This window comes from Chaetodon auriga, chromosome 5 (assembly GCF_051107435.1).
Source record: "Chaetodon auriga isolate fChaAug3 chromosome 5, fChaAug3.hap1, whole genome shotgun sequence".
Taxonomy (NCBI): domain Eukaryota; kingdom Metazoa; phylum Chordata; class Actinopteri; order Chaetodontiformes; family Chaetodontidae; genus Chaetodon; species Chaetodon auriga.
The window spans coordinates 27,760,338-27,783,675 of record NC_135078.1 but is presented as its reverse complement, the minus strand read 5'-3'; the positions used below and the strand labels follow the sequence as shown (position 1 = coordinate 27,783,675).

The following is a 23,338-nucleotide window of genomic DNA, read 5'->3' as shown; positions in this document are numbered from 1 at the left end:
TTGTGGCTTACATGATCTCATTTAGCACAGAAAACTACACTAAAGCAAAGTCAATCAAATGTTTTTCTAACAGTGGAGTATCTGTTAAAGCCTGTGAAAACTTTAATAATTCTGACTAAACGAGCAACAATCAAAGTTAAAGTTTATTATCAGCAGTTTCACAAAGTCGAAAATTCAGCTAATCTCCTCATGGGTGTGGTTTGATCAGATAGGATTGACAGCGTTGTTTTTTATTAATTGGTTCATGGAGGTTCGATGGAACCAGCGAGAAGAGCTCAAAAAAACACAAAAAAACAGAAAACTCTCACATTAAATGACCAAAACTGTTATAACTTTGGCAGAAAATTGAAAGTTTATGCACAATCCCAACTACTAAATGAAGCATTCAGAGCCTTTAAAGTTGTAAATTAGCTTAACTTAAATCACAATGCTCGCTACTGACATTAAACATCCCGACTTACATCTCTGAAATGGTTGGCAGCTGCTCTCTGGATATCTGGATATTGGTTTCTCCCACTTTCTGTAATTAGCAATGATCAAGAGGAATTATAAGCGGCGGTTAACAACATTGGACTCCTCAATGACCCTGATAGATGGTCAATTATAGTGATCAGGTCGTGGCGTTTATTGGATTTAAAGTGGCAGTGATGGGCCCTTTTGGCCTAGTGTGGGTAATTATCACATTTATGCATGATTTAAGGCGACAGTGTAGAACGTGAAGGACTTGACTTAAATTTAATCATTTTCTTATCTATGTATTTATGCAAGAGTTAACAATGGATGGCCATGAGTGGAATAATGCAATGAGACTGGGATTAGTGTGATATCCACGTAGCGTATAGCTGCTGTGCAGGACATGTCATATCTGAGGCTGGAGGAATATTTACTGCTTCAGACAACCGGTGCCAGAGCTGGGCGCTTTGCTGGAAACGTCTTGCTTTGTTCGCTTTTTGTGCTTCGCAAATGTGCCTGTGTAATTCACTTCAGTGTATGAAAGAAGTGTTTTTAAATCACGCTTCAGCTCGTCCGCAGCTCAGCTTTTTCTGGTTTTTATTGTGACCTCCGCGGGGAGCTACATTTTTAAAGCATGCTCAGACTAAAACATCTCATGGTCAACAGCCTCTGGTTTGGCGAGCAGCGGGAGAATGCCGATAGAGAGCAGATGCTGTACACTGATCACAGTTGTCAATAAATTCTTCCCCTGCCTTCCCATCATCCATTATTCTCTGCCTGCTCCACAGCAAAGGCATCTCGCCACTCTTGCTTAGGAGCCCACAGACAGCTTTCTGAATCCAGACACCTGAATATGATCAACTGGAAAGCTGCTGCTCAGCTTCTCTGGTAACGGAGGGAATACATCAGTGCCTTGTTTATTTACTTTTCCCACATGCCAGAAAAGGTCAGAGTCAGAGGTTTATACTGCGCGGCCCAAGTAGAACTCAATAAAAGCCCAGCAATGAAAACAATATCATCCATATTTTAAACAGCTGGCACCAAACAGAGGGAGCCTTACACTAGGGTGCCAATTATTCCACTTCTCAGGGTTTTTGCAGCAAACCACAGTAGCTGAGGTGCACTTCCCAAACAAAACCATTATTTCATATAGTCTGTGATCAGTCGAGAGACGAGTAGCCAAATATGATAGCTATCATTTACATTTAGGTGTATTTTAATCATGAAGCGCTAACTGATGTTTAACGCTGAGGGGGAAACACAGATTTATTGGTGTTTAAATGCAGATGTTTTTCAGGCAGCAAGTGCGGTTGTTTTCATAGTCTGGGTTTGTTTTCCCTCCATGGACTTATTAAAGTCAGTGCAGCACAGTCTGTACTCTATAATCCTGATGTATTATTAATCATGTCTTCCTGTGCAACTCCAAAAAACTTCCCTTTTTGATTTTTTAACGGGAAAGTGCACTAAATTTGAAATGCAGCCAGGTCCAGGATGACAGGATGCTTTATTTTCTTCCTGTTACAGAATCCAAAGCAAGTAAATACAATGGCGGCATTGTCTGCTGTTAGGAAGTTTTTGGCACTGTGCGTGCCTGGTGTGTCCACGCACAGTGCAATGTGCATGGAGCGTGCTGCGTCTAGCATCTGCTTTTGTAAGTTCACAAGGGCTGTCATGCTATGGAGACAGCTGTTGACAGGTCAGAAATTATGGCGCATAAACAAGACGTTTCATAGCTGATCGTTCCGGTATTGTATTAAATTGTCATGTAAGCAAAAGCCTGCTTCTAATAAGGCCTTTAGCCCTCATCGATTCAGGGCTAATGACTTCTTTCATTTATATATTGTCAAATTTTCCTCATGGGAACTTTTCTAAATGCCATCAGCTATGATGCTAAAAGCCAATACTTTGCTGTTACAACACCCTGAAGCACACATCTACCATGAAAGATGAAGGAAATCGTGTTTGTTTGAAGCTTCGAGCTTTGTCAAAATAAAGAAAAAGAGCAGTTTCATCTGAACTGAATCAGTCAAAAACAGGTTTTTCTGTCTCGGGGACGTTTGATGAGGGAGAATTTCTTTATCAAGACTACACAAATGATATAGATGTCAAATATGTCAAATATCAGCGTCTCTTTTATCATATCGTGTCTTCTTTGTCACAGTTTGACAAAGAGAAAAGTTTGTATATAAGATACACCAGCGTGCATCGTGATCAATAGTCCCAATGTACATCTCCACAGTGATGTGAGAGTCACGCTCACATGTACCCCCCTGCCATCATGGCAGGTGCTCATGGCATTTTTTTCTCCTTTTTTTGCCTCGCTTGGGTAAGATGATAATCCAAGCCTAGTCCACTGACAGACTGCAACATGATTCACTTGGACAGTGACTGACTGCACATCCAATTTGTTTCAACTCCGGAGCAGCAGCTTATTATCTGAAATGCATGAGATGTCTGTGCATGAGAGGCGTGATCAGCTGGGGCATGCGCCGGGGCTGCTGGGAAAGTAATCAATAAGGGATTGTCTCTTGTAGTTTAGGTCGACACATTATGACAGAGCTGAAAATTAAACAGGCAGATATTAATAATAATGGAAATCAGAGGCTCACGGGTGAGATCGGGGGGAGGGGTGATACTCAAAATATGTATCATGTTCGGCTGTGGGTGTATGCGTGATGGAGGCGGGTGGAGGGAGAGTATTCTTGGTATTTGGGGGTTTTTTTCTTCTCTGGAACTATGTGAAATATGAGACATGGATGCAGCAGTGATGGCTCAGTGTGTGTGTGTGTGTGTGTGTGCCTAAAATCTTACATGAGCAGCAAATATTACTGCGCGCTCTCTGAACTTATGAGAAACACTGGCCAACCACAGTCATTAAAAGAGGTTTACATGTGTGCTTGTTTTATGGTGTTTCAGGTCACAGAATGGAACTTTCTGGCTGAAGCTTTAAGCCCCTCGTGGGTTTGGCGTCTAATTGATCCATAAAAGTTCTCTTTGGATTGATGCTCATAATAAGCAACAGCTGAAATGACACAAGAGAAATCCGATGAACTCAATCTGACTGTAATGCATACATAAGTCATGATTTAATATGGATTTAATTACCTTTATTTTGCATGTGTCCGCTCCATCTACACTTCTGTTGGGAAAATATTGGTATGTGGCACAGATAGGGAGCGCACACATGTGGCTCGAAGCTTAAGATGATGGAGAAGAAAAGAAAAAGGTCTGCTGTTGCATGTTGTGAGGGGTCATGAGCAGGAAGAGTAACACAGACAGACAGCTAAAGAGAGATTCCCCTGCCTTGTCAATTAGCCACGGCAATCCGTTTCTATTGTTTGAGCAACAAACGCGGCATTGTGGGTGGGGGCGGGGTGAAGCGGAGGAGTTAACAAACTGCATTACAGGCCATTACAGATGCAGTGTCATTGATTATTTATACCCTTATAAAATGCCTGGCTCCCCGGTGGACCAGACTTGCTTGGCTAGCTCTGATAAAATGTTCCCTGTAAATCACCACACCAGGGCAAACAACACATTCAGATACATGAGAGAGCTGAGTGACAAAGTCCTGTGTGGATAATAGATGTGAGGATCAATGTATCAACAACGAGAAATAAAGAAACTGTTGTGATCACTACATCTTATTGAAGGAATAACTCTTCGTGCTGCCTGTTTTTTGTTTGTTTTTTTGTTTGTTTGATGTGCGTCTGATACTGTACGTGTGATTTGATTCATCTCGTCTGGCGGAAGCTGCTTCTTGTAAGAGAAATTGGACAGTACATCACATCCCTCCCGCAGGTCTGTCCGCGGTGGATATTTTGCATTAGTTAGCAGGGGAGCAGATGGCTGCTACGAGCCGAGCTCACGTTCAGCACTTTTTTGAACTTTGGTGTTGTAGGTGTCTGCGCCGGTGCAGGACCTTCTCCAACCAGTCACCTCGCCATGGGAATATTCCCTCTCTGATATTAATGGCCGCCCTTGCCGAGCCGACCGCCTCAGCATAAAGCCCGCAGGGACGCAGAATATAGCAAATGCCACACCTTTCGAAGCCTCGCTCCTTCATGACACTACACTGACTTTGTGGCGCCTTCAGAAACTCCCTGAATAACAAACATCAGCCGCTTAGTCAACTAAAACTCCCATGTAGTAATTTGACGTGCTGCCCTCTAAATATTTGTTATTAGTAAGATATATTGCTGCTCATGAAATGCATCCTTTATCATGTAGGTTAAAGGTCCAAAATCCAGATGTCTCATAACACAGCAAGAAGAAAAACATGCAAGGAATGCAGGGTTTGTCTCCATGGTGACATGCGCGTGCCAACTGAATTGCAAAGAGGTAAAGTAAGTCCATATTGGACACACTTCCCAGAGCACGGAAAGTATGAAAGAGGGGACAACATCTTGTATCATCTATCTTCCTTAAATGCTGAAGCCGTGACAAAGTGGATGGAGAAATTATGATAAATGATAAGACGTATTTAGTCAATATCTGTAATTCTCTTTCTTCACTCTGCTGTTTTTATCCTCACATTGTTTAGTTGAAAAGACACCCGTTCATTTAAAGAGCACTTTGAAGGCCAGATTGTGATCAAATTGAAACGGGCACCGTACATGTTAATATCAATATCGCCACCCGGGAGATAGATTGTCAAGGCGTCCTTTTGTGAATTCATATCTTATTTACACAGCGAGATAAGTAAATCTGGATGTAGGTGTTTCTTTGAACGCAGCTTTTCCAGTGAGGAACGAATGTGGACCGCCTGCATGGGGGGACAAACCTTACAATAAATGCTTTCTGTTGTAAATATTTGACCACTTCATGAGCACAGTTTGAGAAAATGACCCATTTCATTGTTATTATATTATTATTTGTATTGATGCTTGTCAGGTCATCTGTGACGTGTAATACACGAGACACATTTTCGAGAAATCCTGCATTTTCACTGAGTATTTCACTGCAACGAGTTCCTGTATTTCAGGCATCCAGGACTCCAGAGCTAAAAGAGACTCTTATCCTTTGAAGCACTTCCAAGACTTGGATGCACATAAAAGTTTCTGAGTTCAGTCATCTGAACAAACGATGAAGACTTCGAAAAAGAAAAAGACTCTTTGAAAAAAAGCCAAAGGTAAAGTAGTGTGTGCACTCACCATTTAGGCAAATAATTAACTCTCCGAGACATCTCTCAAGGATCACTGCAGTGAGAAACATCCCATTATCAAGCTTATAACACTGCTGCCTGCACCACTAAGAGCATACTGGAGACAGCATGGCTGCACAATCGTGGTCAAACCCTCTGAAGTTTAAACTGATTCACGTTGGGAGTCTACATCCATTTTACACATTTATTATTTCATTTAATCTAACCAGAACACTTTCAGGGTGATCTCTTTCTCAGGAACACCTTCATGACAAATACATACACAAAATAGGAATTACACAGATATATTAATGGGAAGCATTTTACTCTGTGATGAGTCTGAATGTCTAACCTGGAAAATGTCCACTTTGATTCAAAATGTGAGATTTAAAAAATGAATGAAAACTGGTGACCGCTGCTGTACTGACACTGGGTCGTGGGCCCGTCTGGCCAGTGGAAGAGGAAGTGCTCTGAGCTGGCAGTGAGCTGTGTGAGATGTGTGTCAGTCTGAGCAGCCCTGGGAACTGAGAACATGACAGGAAGATGAGTGAAAAGTACCAGGCAACACAACGTAACATCCCCTCCAAGGAGAACGACGTGATGGTGGCTCATAATGTGTAATAACTTGTTACCCCGCTCACACACTCACACACCAAACCCAACTATTCGGAGTCCATAAAGAATTTCAATCTCCAACACGAGATACCCGAGAAACATCTAATTACACGACTGAGGAATGACTGAAGGGTGCGGTAATGGACTGAATGGTGACGCTGTGAAACACCTTGTTACAAACTGTTTCCTGGATGCCATCAGTCACACTGCAGCAGGGAAACGGCGCAGCAACAGGTAGCCGACTGCACAGTCAACGGACACCAACCTCTCTGTGTGCTTTCACACACGAAGTGAGAGAATCCGAAGGGAAAGGACGAGGACGGGGACAAGAGCGAAAGACAAGGGGATCATACTGCCCAAAAATGTTTGCAGAGTCGATATTGAACACCGCTGTTGAGGTTACTATTTATCTCATGCCAGCCAAGTTGGCACGCACATCTGGCGCTGGGTACTTAGTGCAATTATTTATGATTTCCTCCAAGATTTAAAAGCTCTTCGCCCGGCCTTGTAATGCAGTAACTGATTGCACTGCTAATGTAATTAAGGGGAGATTATGATGTCCACGTGGCACACCAGATGGTGGCATTCACAGCGATGGGGGAAGGCACAACTGGCACACCACTGCACAAGGGCAGTGAGGCGCAGTCAGTCGGAGCAGTCCAGACTCCCCACCAGACGGAGGAAAGTATATGTGTGTATGCATGCGTGTGTGTGTGTGTGTGTGTGTGGCGTGCATGCACGGACGCATGTGAGTGTATGGGTGTGCGTTTGATGATAAGTTGAGCGATAAAGTGTAAGCTGGTAAGGGATGAGTGTGTGTAATATACTACCAAAGAAATTACTTAAAGTAGACTGACCCTCTTTAGATGCTTGACATGGACCCAGACTTTAAAAAATGCTCCGTATACGTCCAATAAAGAGCCGCTGCTTCATCTGGGAAAGGTATATATTATCTACAGGGATTTCAAGAACTCTCTCCTTGTTTTGATGTGATTTATCTTTAACTACAAATGTGAAGAAATTAATCTGACAGTTCCTACATTTTCAACTTGTGCAAGTCAGTGCTTCAGCCAAGAAAACAGATGGCAGAAATGGAAAATTAAATCAGATTTGGCAAAGCCATCATGTTTCAGGAGATTTTTCAGCCAAGGCAAGAACGAGACTGGACCAAACTGACCTTTAATTAGAAAAAAAGCATGGTATTATACAGCCTTGCAAGGCTGTATCCTATGGGGGCACTAAGGGTAGGCTTCTTAAAGCTTGTTATTATAAGCTATTCAGGAGACACAGGGATTTTTTTTATGTGTAGACAGAAAAGAGAGGAGGAGGGGGGTAAGGGTCATATATGAAATGAGACCTGCAGATTTCTACACAGCCCATAATGGGTTCATGCGGGTGATGGGGACATTGGGGCGCAGTAGATTTCCCAAGTTGAGATAGGGATATTATTACTCTCGGGGTGGCAACACAGAAATCTCCATCTTCAGTCCCCAGACTAGTGTCAGCAAATTACAAAACACAGTGTATGACCTTTACACATGAAAAGAAAACCTTTGCTGTTTTTTTTCATTTGGGTGCGAAGTTGTTCACCGAGGTATAATTTTGGTCCAGGGGCTCTTCTGTCATCCGCTGATTACCACTCACCACTAACACTGCTAAGACCTACCAGAGGATGTGCATGATATTTTGCACATGATAAGACGATCCAGTGTTTATGGGGTCGGCTTTAACTGAGATGTGCCATAAAGTATGCCTGAAACAAAGCGTGAACAAAGAAATCACAGTTTTAATGAACCTTTTCAAAATGCCAGCTGTAATGCTATGCGTCCTACACTGGCATGCTCCCCCACAGAAATCTGCCACAGCCATCATTCATCTTACCCCACAATCCTCAGCATGCGATGCGCCGCACATTAAAACACTGTAATAGCTGATGGCTTTCACAGTTAGCATGTGTTGCTGATATCTCCAGACTCTCAATGAGTGTTTCATCACCTATTCCATAATTAGACCATTACTTTAGCAGGTGTACGTCTTCTCAGCCGGAGCGTGTGTTATTTTTTTTTTTCCCACTGACACCTGAGATTTTATCTTATCAACTTCAGCACTACCACAAATTCTACATAAAATGAGCATGGCTGTTTCAGACGGTTGTCAACACCTTGATGTGGAAGCATGTGCAGGATTAGGTATGTGTGAGGTGGGTGGTGTTGATGGTGTGGGTGTTGCTGTAGCTGACGAAGTAAGAGTACTGTAAAAGAGTCCTCATCCACTGTGGAAATTTCTCTGCTGCTGTTAGTTGTCACTGATACACAGAAAACTATCCCAGTGCTGCCGTGTGTGATCTGAACACGCTGTCCGGCTGCAGCGTTTACTGGTTGTTGTTCTGTAACCACACGCAGCGATTTTCAGTCTCAGTGACCAATCACATCACTTCCTTATTGACGCATATAGGAGCTCCAATGAACTGCAGTTGTTTGTTACCTATAATATCTAAATCAAGAGAGCCAGTAGTTTAATAATGTTTACTGAATCTCAGATTTACTCTCACTTATCTTCAACTCAAAGTGGGTTCACAGCAGCCTGAGATGCACTTGTACAATTTGGACAAGACTACCCCTTAAAGTAATATGTAGGAATGAGTAGGAAGTTAGGCTTGTGTGCCTGGTGAAGAAATACTCAGGCACATAACCTCACACCCCCACAAATTCATTTTTGCACTTCTGTTTTTGCACAGATTAACAAGCCAGCTATAGTATGTTAATTAGCAGCTTCAGACATGCTGATATGAGGATTGGTAGCAGCGTGCTAAACTAATGCAATACAGTCGCTTTGTATTTAGGTAAAGACATGTAAGACAGCAAGACCCAGCAAGATGGCAAACAGGTGCATTTGCCAATATGTTCAACTATTCTTTTAGATTTCCTGAGGAGTTAAAGTCAGTGAAAAGAGGTTTTGCAAAAGATAATCATGGCCGAACAGCAGGAAGATACTAGCAAGCTACTGGTGCAGCTGGTTTCATGCAGGCCTGTTGTTTAATACAGATACAGAGCCGGAAAAGCAGGCGGTGCAATGTTTGCTTGTTGAGAATTTACAAAATTAAAATTTGAAACAAATCCAAACATTTGTCAGCAAACACAGGCAAGACTTTGGCACTTCAGCAGTGAGTGTGGAGGTGGTGCTTTCCCACTGAACGTCTCCCCTCTAATTACAGAAGCCTTATAAAAATGTACAAAAGGGAAAAGTGATCACATCATGTGCAGCCATGTAAGCCCATAAATACATTTCACAGTGTGTGGCCCCAATGAAGACACCATGCTGGCATATGGCACCATGTCACAGAACAGAGCAACAAGTCTGAGATTTGAATAAATTAGGATAATAGTAGCACAATGAAATAATTTATTTGATTGGTGTGATGGGGGTAGAAATAATAAACTGGGTGATGGGAAAGCATCTGTCGCCCCTCGGTGTTTTGGACAGTCTACAAAGATGCTTTCAAGTTTTGTGATCTGGAAGATGTACATCCTAATGTTACCACTAAGCTAATACATTGCTCTTTATCTTACTTTTATCTGATTACAGTAATGACATGTGATGATCAGAGAGACAACCAACTGTCAGAAGCCATGACCCGTAGATACATCCATGTAATGATAGTCGTTTAGTGAAGCACAGCCTTAATTTCGTTACCATCGCCAAATTGAATCTCAAAATGTTATTGCAAAGAAATACACCCACGAGTCAATGGGGCATTGGCCCAGGCCCTTATCCTCTATGTATACACAACTCACATTGACAAAGTTAATTGGCACATTTAGCATTCATATAGCTTTCTGATGGTGCTTTCGGAAGATGTTCTCATCTGCCGAATTAAATGTGGGGAATCCAGTGCATCTGTGCTGCACGCATTGACTCAGCAGCATCTTTTGATTATTGTCAGCAACACATGATAACCATAAGAATAAATGACAAAATTATTGTTAAAAAGCAACCACAGTGAGTAAGTTTAAGTGCAGACTGGAGCCTCATTTAGGATAAATTATTTCTTATATATTATTATTATTCATTTATCTTTTTATTTATAGAAAAAACGGACGGACATGAACGTATCAATGAAGCAGATCCTGTCTAGACTGGGGATTGGTTAATCAATTATCAGGCGTACCCGGAAGTATTTTCTTCCTGCAGGTTGGCGGGGTCGAAGTCCGAAGTTGAAAAGGTGACGCTGCTCAGGAGACCAACCAGGTAAACAATCACCGAAACACGACTGTTCTGGATTTTAGTTTAACTTCCTGGAGCTCAGACAGTTTCTGGTGGTCTTACAGTAATTCATGTCCATCTGTAGCAGCCGGCCGGCAGGTTAATCATACGTATATTTTTATTAGCCAAACGCGCAGTTGTAACGTTAGCTAACTTAGCTAGCTAGCCCACAGGTAGCCACTGAGAAAGCGGGGATCCAGTCACATGACTAACTTACTTTAACTGTAACGTTAGTGAAGCGGTTTTCTGACCGCTTTCAGAAAACTGCCAACACTAAAATAAACTAATAATAAAAGATTATTTTTGAAGCTAAGCTTTTAAGCTAATGACTAACATGAATGAATAGCATTAGCCAAGTCCCTAAGTAACTGAATAAAGAGAAAGTCAGTATCTCATAAGCTAGTTTTTAACGTTGTTTCTCCATCTGTAACCACAGGAGCTCCTGTCAGCGCTGAATCAGCTGTTAAACAGTACAAGTATTAAATGCTTATTTATAATTATTTTTATGGACCCTCCAACTGTGCATCTTGTCTGATTAAATGGCTATTGGTTAGTCATTAGTTCATGAACGACACAAGAATTAAAAATCAATGAAATCATCATAATCACAGCAATCTGACAGTCATTTTCATTTCCATATGTGTATTTCAGAGCCATAATAGACATGTTCATTCCTTTATTTCAGCTTTTCAACACTGATGTGATGCCTGCTGTTCACAAAGAGGTTTTAGACCAACTCACAGTGACTATATGGGACTGCCTTACAGTTAAATGGAGTTAAACTTCATTTTTGCTGGAGTTATTGAATATCAGCGACACACTTTTCCAGTTTGAGCGTCATGTATGAACACATTGATATTTTCCTCGGGAGCTGGAAATCAGTTTGGATGGATTTTTCTTTGGTCTGCCTTGATGAGTCTCTTGCCTTAATGCTGAGCAGGAAAACAAAGCTCGTTTTGAACAAATTAATGTTACAAAGAGATCCTTCATTCTATTAGCTAATTTGCTATCCTGTTTCATTTGAATAAGTACGGCTATCCAGCATTTGTTAAAGAGACAGCTGTTTCTGGAGTAAATCCCCTAATTTGATCAGCTTAATTGCAATAGATTTCGTAAACATCAAGATTGAATGCAGCAACTTTGTCAGTTAGTACAAGAATGCTTTAAAGCTAATCGAATAAAATTGCGTAAGGGAACCATTGCAAAGCCACTTACCCTGTAAAAGGCTTGCATACCCATTAGGGAAAAATTCCCTTAGACAGGAATAGATAGCAATTGATTGGGACTTCCTTGAAAATATGTGATCACTCCCTCTAATTTGTGATTTGGTGAAGTCATTGGGTGGTCTCCAAATGCTTTTTTGTCATTGGTCTCACTTGTCATTTGATCCTGGATTAGGTGACCACTTTTTCTTCTAGATCCTAATAAGCCTCATCAAGAAGTCAATAATGTGGTCGTCTTAGCCAAGAAAACCCCCTCCATTCTCCATGTAATGACCCTGAAGGGTGCAGTGCAAATGTTGTTTCACCATTTGCATTTTGCGTATTTCTTCAAAGTCCTCAGTCTTAAAGTAACCCCTTCTTTAATTGCACAGTTGTACACCTATGTTTAAATGCACTGTGCGCGCAGACACTGCATTGAATTGCGTGATGTGTGTTAATTTTCTCTGGTGAAATGCCAAAATACGATGAGGCTGTTTTTCTAACGCAGCTTCGACATGTCTGAGGTGAGCAGCCAGCTGCCTGCAGAGCCCATCTCTGTGGTTGGAGTAGTCACTTCACCCAGCAAGGCCCCTGATGACTACTATGTTGTGAGTATTCATTTTGAACTTTCAGGGAATATTTGTCTTGAAACACATTGTTGGGTTTAATAAACTTACAAAATAGTTTTTATCTCCTTCACTGTAAAAGCCACAGAAATTCTTATAGATGTACTCTTGTGCGATTTTAAAGTGTTTTGCCAGCTTCATATCATGACCTAAAACCACTGATGGAAAGTCTAAACTGTGTTCTCTAATCGTGTTCTTTTGTTAAGATTGTTTCTGCTCTCTGCTCTTGGTTGTACATGTAATTGCTGTAACTGTATAGCACAACTTTCAGCCAGGATGTTGGCAGCCTTCCATGGTGTTTTTGTCAGAGCTGTTAGATGACTTATTCATGAAGTTTACTTTGATGATTAGGAAGATTCCCTTCCTGACATTGTTATTGGTTGCCACCAGTACTGCAGACACACCAGAGGCGAAGGTTTAATGATGTTTGGTTGATGCCCACCAGAATCATTTATACCCCCACGTTTCTCTTATATTCAAGTACCACAACAACTTTAACGGTAATAGGAACGTGTAAGATATTTCATTTAATCTCATATTTGATTTATTTCGCTCATTTCAGTTCTTAATTTCCCAGAGCAGTTTTACAAAACAAATTATACGCTGTAACCAAAACTACTTACACACTTTCCATGACTGAAAAAGGAATAATAAGAAGAACAATGGATGTAGTGGGGGATCGGCTGGTTTGTGTGGATGTTTCTTGGTTTTGAAAGAGTTGAAGAGGTTTAAAAAGAGTGTGACTTGAATTCAGCACAAAACAAGCTCAAGGGCAGATCTCGCTTCCTCTCTCTCTTCCTATTCTGACTTCTTCTCGCTTTCACCCTACGCCCGCAAACCCTCCCTGTTCCCCCAGTTTCCAGCTCTTCCTGCTCCACCCTACACACCCAGCTTGTTTTAATCTCTGGCAGATGATGGTGGGTTGGCATCAGAACGGAGCCACTGGCGAGGAAACTGCATACACACCACACGGTAGTGACAAACGGAGAGAAACCCCATCAGACTTCCTCCTCTGCTGCTCCCCCGTGCCAGTACATTTCAGTTGATGTGCAAATACTGTGCACGTTCTGTCGGGCTAAAAGCCGGTTACTGACACGTGTTCATCTCTGTGATCGATTCTTAATTGATTTCAAATGCAATAACAAGTATTTCCACCCGACAGATTATTATGGTGATGGGTCAGTTAGTCAGTCGGACCACAACTTTGGTCCAGACTGGATCCAGCTTTATCTGCTACATCAGCTTCATGCTGACATCTCCTCTAGCGCCACCATGAGGCTGACCTGTATTGTTTTCAGACGGATGGATCGCCATGAAACTTGGTTCAGATATCCATTGTGCCCGGAGTATGAATACTAATGAGTGAATGCTAATAACTCCTAATAAATCACGTTCTGATCAGCCTCAGCTGTACTTTGTGTTAGTGCTAATTAGCAAATGTTACCCTGGTGACACACTGAACTGAGACAGTGAACATGGTAAACATCTGATGAACATCAACAATTTAGCATCGTCAGTGAGTTTGTTTAGCTTGCTGACTAAAGCTGTGAGGATTAGTCAACTGAAAGAAACTTTATCAGCAATTTTGATAATCAGCTAATCATTTCAGTCGTTTGTCAATTGAAGATTTTTGATATTTGCTGGTTTGAGCTTTTAAAATGGAAGGATTGGCTGGTGTTCTTTGTTTTTTAGGATTTTAAATGACGAGTCTCTGGGTTTTGGTCTGTTGGTCGGACAAAAGAAGCATTTGAATACATCACTTTGGCCTCTGGGAAACTGATTTTTTTGACATTTTATAGACTAACCGATTAATCGATTAACCGTAAAAAATGAATGGATAATAAAAATTATCATTAGTTGCAGCCCTATCGCTTAAATTTGCTGAAAGCACTGCTGTGCCAAGTACAGCCTCACATTAGCATGGCCATAGATAATAATCCTGCTTTCTCTCTGTAATGTGTTTGTCCCTGTTAGGATGCATGTTTAGAGGAAAATACTCCAGATATCTTAAAGTCTGTCTTTAATAAAATCATTTTAGTGGCATATTTCAGTCTGCTAGTTTTCCTTTAATGAAATAAAATAAAGTACTTTCAAGGCAAAGAAATTCCAAGATTATACCTGTGAATAAAAAGTCAAGTACAAGTTAGCCTCTGATAAGATTCAAGGCCTCTCACACTCTGAAGCACTGTTTCACATGCACTCGTCCCATCTTCAAGAACGTCTTTTGAACATCACTATGTGGTCTTTCATCTGCACACTTGAAAAACAAACAAGAATATCAACGCTCGGCATCCGTGTACTAATGCAGCACTGCGAAGGGGAAGTCTCAGGATATTACGCTGTATTGATTTTTTTCCCTTTCATTCCAGACTTCTTTTGGAATTCCTCCTTAATACCCACTGCTTACCATACTTACCATACTTTTCATACAGCAGATCAAAGGGCTGATTAACTCTTTTGCTCTCTGATACGATGCGCTCACATCTCTGAACTTGAGCAGGTTGTTCCAACACAAGAGAGCACAGGCCCAGATCAAACACTGCTCCGCTGGGATCAGGAGCTTTGCTGAAGCACCAGCAGCCACCCAACATCAAACGCACGCTCACACTCTGTGCAAGGGTTGCAAAGGGGATACGCGTGTATTTCAGATTCACCTGAGCATTTGACATGTTATGCTCATAAACTCATTACTGAAATGCAAGTTTATTTGAAGATGCCTACTAGCTTATGATTAGCTAGGATGCCTGAGTTTACAAACCCAATCGCTGCTTGTCCGTCTTTCTATTTAAGGATGTAGTTTGAAGTTTTGGCAAATAAGCTTATTAGTTAGAAGAGAGGATAGATACCACTCTGATGCCGAAGTCTGGAGAAAGGGCCAGAAGGCGCTTAGCTTAGCATGAAGAGTGGAAGCAGGGGGGAACAGCTAGCCTAGCTCTGTAAAACACCCTTAAAGCTCACCCGCTAACATCGAACAAAAACAGACGTGTGAAAATGACTTTAATGTCTTTATTGCACAGAGGTACAAACAGTTGCAGCAAGTCCCTTTAAAACAACAAGTTTTGGCATTTTTTCTGTTAAGGATTAAACAAATGCGATCCATCAGGCATATTTTTTTAATTTTGGAAAGAGCAAGCTAAGCTAAGCTAATCATCAACCAGCGCCACCATTAGCTTTATACTGTGCACAATCTTCTTTTATTCTGGGCAAATAAGTCAATAAGCTCAACATTTCACAAAATGTCAAACTGTTAAAAAAAAAGTCAAAGAGCTGTTTCAACAGTCACTGCTGCTGTAGCTATTTGACACATAGTCAGTTTATTTATTTTAGTGTGTTTTTCAGTCACTTTTCAGTGGTTCTGTTCTTCTTTAAAGGGACCAGTTTGTTCCCTGTACCTCTCTTATATCTTCTCCACCTGGTTTCACTCCCCAGAGGTTTTTGATTTTATGCCTTCATATCTTTTTATTCACAGCTGTGCCTCTCAATGCTTCATAGTAACTTGCTGGTGGTGTCTGTCTCCAGAGATCCTTCATCGGAGTATTCAGCAACCCCCCTAAAGACTTGTTTCACAGGTGGGCTTTTAGATCACTGCGAGCTTTAGATTTTGGGAAGTGGCAGCTGAATCTGTCATTGCGTTTTAAATCAAATGATACAACCATATTTCAATATCACAGCCGTGACGTGTCTTATCAGAAACGTGGCATTCTTCTCATTGAAGTCTGCGTAATGATGGAGCCACACAGCGCCAGACTTGAAAGCGTTAGAGAAGAGCCATCGCCACGTTACACATGCCTCCTCTGCTGTGGCTCAGCAGTTGGCGTTTCACATTCAAGCTGCGTCGCATCCTTGCTGCCGGCGGCTGTGGCAGGATGATGCCTGAGGTGCCTCCTAGGAGGACCGTGCCCTCGTTACTCCTCAACTTGACTTTGGGTTTCACAAAGCGAGCCCTTTGTTTACGCTGACAGGATACGCTGGCTACTGACCTGGAAAAAGTGGCCAAGACGGCTTGTCTTGTAAGGAAGAGGGAGGCTGGTGATGTATAGGCTCCTTCTGGGACCTTTCATGGAACTGCTGTTGGAGACGCCCCGCAATCCCTCTCTCCGCTCATCCCCTGCTCTTTCTCTCTCTCTCATCCCACTATCTATCTCTGTTCCCCAGTCTAGTCTCCGCTCTCATCCCATCTAGTCAGTGGTGGTTTTTCATGAATCTCCCCATGCCATGTTTCCCCCACCCAGTCACCGAGGTCATTCATCATTATTGTCAAGGGGGTAATGTGTGTGGGTGGGTGCAGAGATCTATGACTTCTTCATTTGAATGAACCTCATTAGATTGACTCTTCTTTGTAAAGGATCCCTTTAGAAAATAACTCTGGCAGTTATTTAGGTGATTCTCACATGATAGCCAATGGAACATGACGCTTCAGCCGAGCATATTTGCTGGAACGATGGAAGAGTCTCTGTGATGCAGTCTGCAGGTTATATTTTGCTTTATCATTCTGCCCTGCACACCTACATTTACATAGCAATGTAGTGTTGGACCTTGAGCTTGACTCGTGGTGCCTACAAGCTGCCAATATGATGCAATCTATTATTTTTACTGACTTCCACCGAATGAGCCTTTGTACAAGGGCAGGCTGCTCAGGTCTCTGCATTTAGACTTATTTAGGCATACATATGAAATAGCTTTAAATCCTCCGTAATTTATTCTTAGAAGACTTGTCTCGTTTAATAATAGAGCGATCCACACAGGGTAGAGCAGCAGAGTATTTAGGATGCTTGTGCAGTGTTCTCAGTTTACCTGTGTCTTGCTCAAGGGATACTACAGTAGGTTTTTAAAAAATATATTTTCCACATTCATCCCCAATACAATCCCTGCTTTCCCACAGAAGCACATTGAAGTTTGGTTTCCTTATTAGAGCAGATCCTTGTCAGGGCATCTTTAATCAGCTCGGTCCCGAGAGATGATATTTTTAGCCACCTTTTTGGAGGCTAAGACTCCTTTACCCACGCAGAGCACTAATGAGATGGAGCGCTAGTGTTGGCAAGCATTAATTAAGGCTAGTATGCAAGGGAAGAGGCAAAAGCAACACGCTCATGGCATACATACATTAACTTTATCCCACCTCCTGCATGTTTTTTTTCCTCCCCTTGTTTTTTTTTTTTTTTTTCCACGTAGGTTGCACAAACAACAGATGGCTCTGACGCCGACCTGTGGAAGGACGGTTTATTCAAATCCAAGGTCACTCGCTACCTCTGTTTCACCAGAAAAACTGTAAGTGTGAATGTAAACTTCTCTCCTTCCCCATGCGTTCTGCACTAACACCTCATCTGCGGCACCTTTTTTGTTTGCCAGCGGTTATTAGCTCAGTTTTCTGCCTGCAGAATATCTTTATGCACTTTGCACTTTGATCAGTGAAAGCCCCATTTAAAAGGCCGGCGTTGGCAGTGCAGTTTTGAACTTTTACATATAATGAATTTGCATGCATATTCCAGATGAATAATACCTTGTTGAGATATTTTTCATGTTGTACGTCCTCCTGAGGATATTATTTATGTTTATTCATGAAATAACAATGAGCTGTATTTTAACTATTCCAATTTATTCAATCAACAGCGTCCCTGTAGAGGAAATGTTACCAACCAGTGATTCTTGAAAGCTGATGCACATATAATTGTGAATATGAAAATACTCCTTTTTATGTAAGAAATTACTCCACAAAATGCACTTGCAGCAGAGTTGTTCTATATATAGAGCTCTCATTTTAAGCAGCAGTGGGCTCCTCTGTGGCTGAAAGGCTCTTTGGAGCTTTCTCACAATGCTGCTGGGTCGTTGTTGGACTCGTCTCCTGCCTGCAGCCCACAGCTGACGGCTTGTTGCATGGCTGTCAGCTGCTCTGTGGCCGGCATTATCAACCTGTCTCACCTCAGCTCAGACAGCTTACTATTGGCTGTCTGTTAATTTATTTCCATCGGCTGCAGGTAGATAACGCAGACAGTATTGTAAATAAAACCTGCATTTTTCTTATTTTGCAACAGCTCAATTTTAGGACTTAATGAAGTCTGTTTTTTTAACAGTTTGTCCTCCAAAAAATAGCCATGCTACGTGGCAGCGGCTGCCTCGTGCCTGAGCTCAATCTGCTCTTCAGTTTAGTATATAGCATACAAATAGCCTTCCCCTAGTTCCTGTATATTATCTTAAAATGTGTGTCCACATTGTTTTAAAGATTTTGACACAAATAAAACATGACAGAGCCATCAACAAAGGCTATTTTGTCTGCCAGTCAATGGAGCTCCCACTGTAATTGTCTATGACAAAAACAGATTCTGTAAAATTAGCCCCTGAATTACGTGGGGGGAAGTAAATAGTTTGTGATTTATCATACTCTAGGTTGGAGGTAGAAAGCCCCTTTTGTCAGTCCCTGATGGAAGAAATCTCTCCAGCAAAAGGGGAAAACACTAAAAAAAGGTTCCATGCATAGTGATAACATTCATCCATATTTCTCCTTAAGTCAGTATAAAAACTATGAATAAAAAATGTCTCTAATGGTAATGACTGTCGGGCAACAGTCGCAGTGAAATCCAGCCTTTTCGGACGCATCGAGTCACGCCTGGCTCGCCCCACTCTCCACCGCCGCTGTGTATTATTGCAATTTATTATGGCAAAAAATGAAAATGTAATGGGAGGCAGGGAAGAGTCATGCTTGAAAATGTCAACTACACAGTCCCTGATTGTTTTTAACCAGTCCCATTCTGTTGATTAGGCTGCCTCCTCTGTCTCCCATCATCCCACAGCTTCTCGCCAAAAGGTTGAGAATGATTACAAGTTCACAGATGCATTCTCCCACTGTAAAAAAAGAGACGCTATTAGAGAGTAATTACTTCAGCTATTTTGTCAACCCTTCTCTTTAGAGACTTCCTGAGCTTTTAGTAAATCATTGACTCTTATTATCTCTGCATTTTATTTCCTGAGTCCTCCAAAAAATGACTAACCTTTTCTCTTTCCTGCTCTCTGTCCTTTAAAATATAATTTGCATACGTGACGTTAAATTTCCTCTCTGTCTTTTAGGGGCCCGACGTCGTCGTGGACGTGAAGGTGATCGACATTAGGGATGCTTTGCCGGAGGGCTTCACACTTGTGGAAGAAACAATGGACAGCAGTAAGTAAAGAGTCAGCAGCGACCACAGGCTCGCTCCCCTCCTCCTCTTGTTTTTTCACTCTCAGACCAGCTTATGCAGAGGTCCTCAGGGGCAGCTTTGCTTGAGATAGTGAATGTTTTATGGGTGCAGGTTAGCTTAATTTATGGCAGACTGTGGGAATAAAATAAACATTTTGCCCTGGAGGTACAAGAGAAGAGAATCATGAGTCATTGTTTATCTCAGCTGGAGCTGTGCTTTTCTTTATGAGGGGCTTATTTATTTATGTATTTATTTGGGGAGAGGACGAGTGGATGGGGGTTATCTAATATTAATGAAATGCATTCCCAAATGCTTTAGTGCTTTTTGAGTGCTATGTATTTCCCCCTCACTATCCATGCCTTGGAAATGTAATAATATTTTGGTGTGGGGAGTGAGGACAGCTTGTTTATTATTTTTATTATCATTGCATTTACACTGCACTTTTCTAGTGTTGCAGTGGAAATAAATGAGCGAGGCACAGATGCAATATAAGAAGGCATGGCAATGCTTTTTTTTGCCAGAATGAAGAAAAGAGATTATGTTTTGTTTGGCTGTGTTGTAATTTAATGTTTTATTACTTTATGTGAGTCCATGTTTAATGTATACATGTGACATTATGTATGAGCTTCTATTGAGAACATCCGCTTTAAATCCCTGTTGTGCACTAAAGCTGATGGAGGATTCACTTGCTTCTGTCATTTTACCGACTAAAATGATAAAAATGATAATAACACATGTGGATTTTGTGGCTTTCCTCTGTCCAGTCATTTCCCTTTGAGCACAGCAAGTCACCCAGAAACTGATATTAGCTCATCTCTTATTCCGAGGCTGGTAATGAGTAAATAGCAAAGTGGGTTTGTGAATATATATTTCTCCTAGAGGTTCAAAATGTCTGTAGATTTTCTTTTTTCCAGCTTGAAACTCAGATGACAGAATTAGATAATTCTGCCAATTCCTGTCTGACACCCATGTGTACCTGACTCATCAGAGGAAACTGCCATGAGGAAGAGGAGGCTCTGTGTGAAAATCAGCCCTCGTGCGGCTGCCAAGACGGCTGTGTATGACATCCAGATCATCGCCAAGTCCAAGTACCATCTTGTTAACTACACCTGCATAGGGTGAGCTGTTTGCACTGCCCTGAAGTCACGATGTGTGTTTAATCACCGTACTTTCTGATTGTTGTGAACGATAACTAACCTGCTGTTTAAAGCTAAGTGAAGCACTCTGAATGTCTCCTCTTCGTCCTCACACAGTGAGATAAACAGTATGGGGATATGGTATCGAATAGCAGATGTCCCTCAGCCTGAGGTGCCCCAGGAAACGTCCACTACGGTTAACAGTGACGCTCCACCCAGCGCACCAAGGTAACATCAAGCCGCCGTATTCAGCAGGGCCTCTTCGAGTTTAACTTTCCTCCTTGTTTTCTTTGGGATTTCACGCTCAGTGTACTCTCGAGCTGTTCTTTCGCTCGTGTGCCATATGTACGACAATGAAGACACAAGCAATTGATCACTCCCGGGCAATCTGCCGTAAAGGTTGCGGCTGGACAACGAGGTAGCGAGGGCGAACCGGAGAGACAGGCTAACTAGACAGGATCCCCCGAACAAGAACATGAGTTCAATGAGGGCTAAACTCCTGCTATTTGCGGTGTGTCCCAGGAGGCAGAGGCAGGTCGCTCCTCTGACTGCGGTGACAGCAGCGTTGTGCTGTGCAGACAAAGAGGAGGAGATGTAGCCCGGAGAGCGACAGCTGCAGAGGAAGGAGGAGAGCTCCAAGATCTCCACCATGCTGGAGCGTGTGTGTCCCCTCCTCTGCTCATGCTGCTCAGGCTTCCTCCGCCTCAGGCCTCAGAGTGAATGGAGCAGCCCTTTGTACTGTGTCCAGATCAAACAGCTCAATTATTTATCGCGATGAAGAACTGGGGATTTCCACAGCAAATTGTAAATAAACAATCGAGACTCCTTCGGTGTGGCGGCGTTGTGGAGAGGCAGGCTTGGCACGGGGCGCTGATGGCTTTGCCAGCTTGAAGTGCTATGCTTTGCCATCCTGCGCTGAGCTGAGTAAAAGCCACTTAAAAGCCACAACAGGCCAGAGCGGCGGATGCCAGCAGGCGCGTTCAAAACAGAGCTCCTGTTCACGTGGCCGCTAAGCGATGTGACGAGAACAATAAAACGGACGGCCGTGAATTCAAAACCCAAGTTCAAACAGGGCAGAGTTTTGTGAATTGTCCATATTTTGATAGCGGATGGTCAATAATCTTTGATGTGCTGAAGTGATGGTGGGCGCCCGTGCTCGCGTGTACGCCTTCGCAACTCTTACCGGTAATCCTCCGTTCTTTTGAAGCCCACTTTCAAGTTGGTAAGGCTCAGAGGTTGGAATAAATTGCACCTCGAAGCGACTCGCACCCCCTCCTGATGCCTGCTGAGATCACAGGCTGCGGGTTTTGTATTAACATTAAAATTCATTCCACAGTCAGAGTCTTCTTTTGAGAGTATTTCCATCCATAATGCACTGACACATAAGGACGGCAGTGTGGGCAATTTAGACGGCGGCACTTCTTTGACTGTTTATCTGGCACCCGTTCTGTGTAGTTACATGCACTTCAGACAGCCATACATACACACAGCTATAAATATTTCGGTAGTTTCTTTAAAGTCACAGATGAGATAGTTTGACACGGTGATTTATAAACAGCTCTTCAACACTCGCTGATTGCTGAAGTAATGCAGTACTGCAGTGTAACTGTCTGTGTAGTATCACCCCACTATACTTTATTCATATTCAGCAGGAGGAAATTCTCTCCTCCACGCCTCCTTCGGGCTATCTATAACAACTTTATGGCCTTTGGAGAATAGCACCTCTTAAATTTAAGTGCTCTTTACAGTCAGTGGAAAAGATGTTTTAAATACAGTCAATAATGTGTAAATTTTTAATGACCCTTATAATTTTGAAAGCTGCAGTGATCCCTCTCAAATGTTAAGTTGCCTCAGGCAGTGGGAGCTTGTTAGAGTTGTGTACAAACGTAAAACCGCAAATCAGGTTTTTTTCAGCGGCGCCGAGCTGCAGCACACGGCATCTGCAGGGTGTTGCATCATTATGGGATGCACACAGTTACTGCATCAAGGCCAAGGTGTTGTGTTTGAATTGTTTTTGTATTGTTTTGTCAGCTAAAAACAGGGTATCTGCAGGTCCTGAAAAGTTTTTAAAAGCTCTGAATGTAGTTTCCTGAAAAAGCGGCTGGAGAAGGTAAAGCTGGGCTGAGATGAGCTCTCCTGCCTGCTGTGGGCGCTAACGTCAGTTATGAAATGATTATGCATCTGCGAGCTGCCGAGGGACGTTGCACACTTATAAAGTGAAAGTGGGATTGTAGTGAGCTCAGGAGGCTCGTTGCTTCATAGGTATGACCACAACTAATTCTTTTTCTTATCAATAAATCTTCCACTTCTCAGTTATTCGTTTAAAAAGTTGTGAAACCGTCCCACGGCTCAAGGGGACGTCTTCAGGTTGTTTTACTATCAGACAACAGCAAATCTTTACATTTGAGAAGCAAAAACCAGCAGATATTTGGCTCGAAAAGTGACTGCTGTAAAAGTAATGAATCATTTTTAATTGGTCGATCCATCCATCCATTTCCTGCCACTTACCCACGTTCAGGTCACATTAATTACATTAATTATAATATGAAGGAATTCTTGTTAAACACTGCTGGGACGTCCTGGAGAATTGTAGGCTGTATCGTCCAAACTGCTTTTCCGTCATAGTTTCAGTCCTGGTGTGATTGTAAAACAGGTGCTGGATTCACTCTGAGGCGTTAAAGCACAGCACAAACCCTTAAAAAGGGAATCTCAGGAATTAGAAAAAGAA

At 42.2% G+C, this 23,338-nt stretch overlaps 1 protein-coding gene across 1 annotated transcript in view; it reads left to right on the top strand.

Moving 5' to 3' along the window:
- The first annotated feature begins 12,191 nt into the window (after positions 1-12,191).
- Positions 12,192-23,338, top strand: part of mvb12bb (multivesicular body subunit 12Bb) — a 29,764-nt gene continuing 18,617 nt past the window's right edge. The window contains exons 1-5 of the mRNA XM_076731864.1: positions 12,192-12,284; positions 17,475-17,570; positions 19,365-19,455; positions 20,463-20,592; positions 20,728-20,838. Of these exons, the coding sequence (XP_076587979.1) occupies positions 12,192-12,284; positions 17,475-17,570; positions 19,365-19,455; positions 20,463-20,592; positions 20,728-20,838 (521 nt within the window). The remainder of the gene's footprint in view (positions 12,285-17,474; positions 17,571-19,364; positions 19,456-20,462; positions 20,593-20,727; positions 20,839-23,338) is intronic.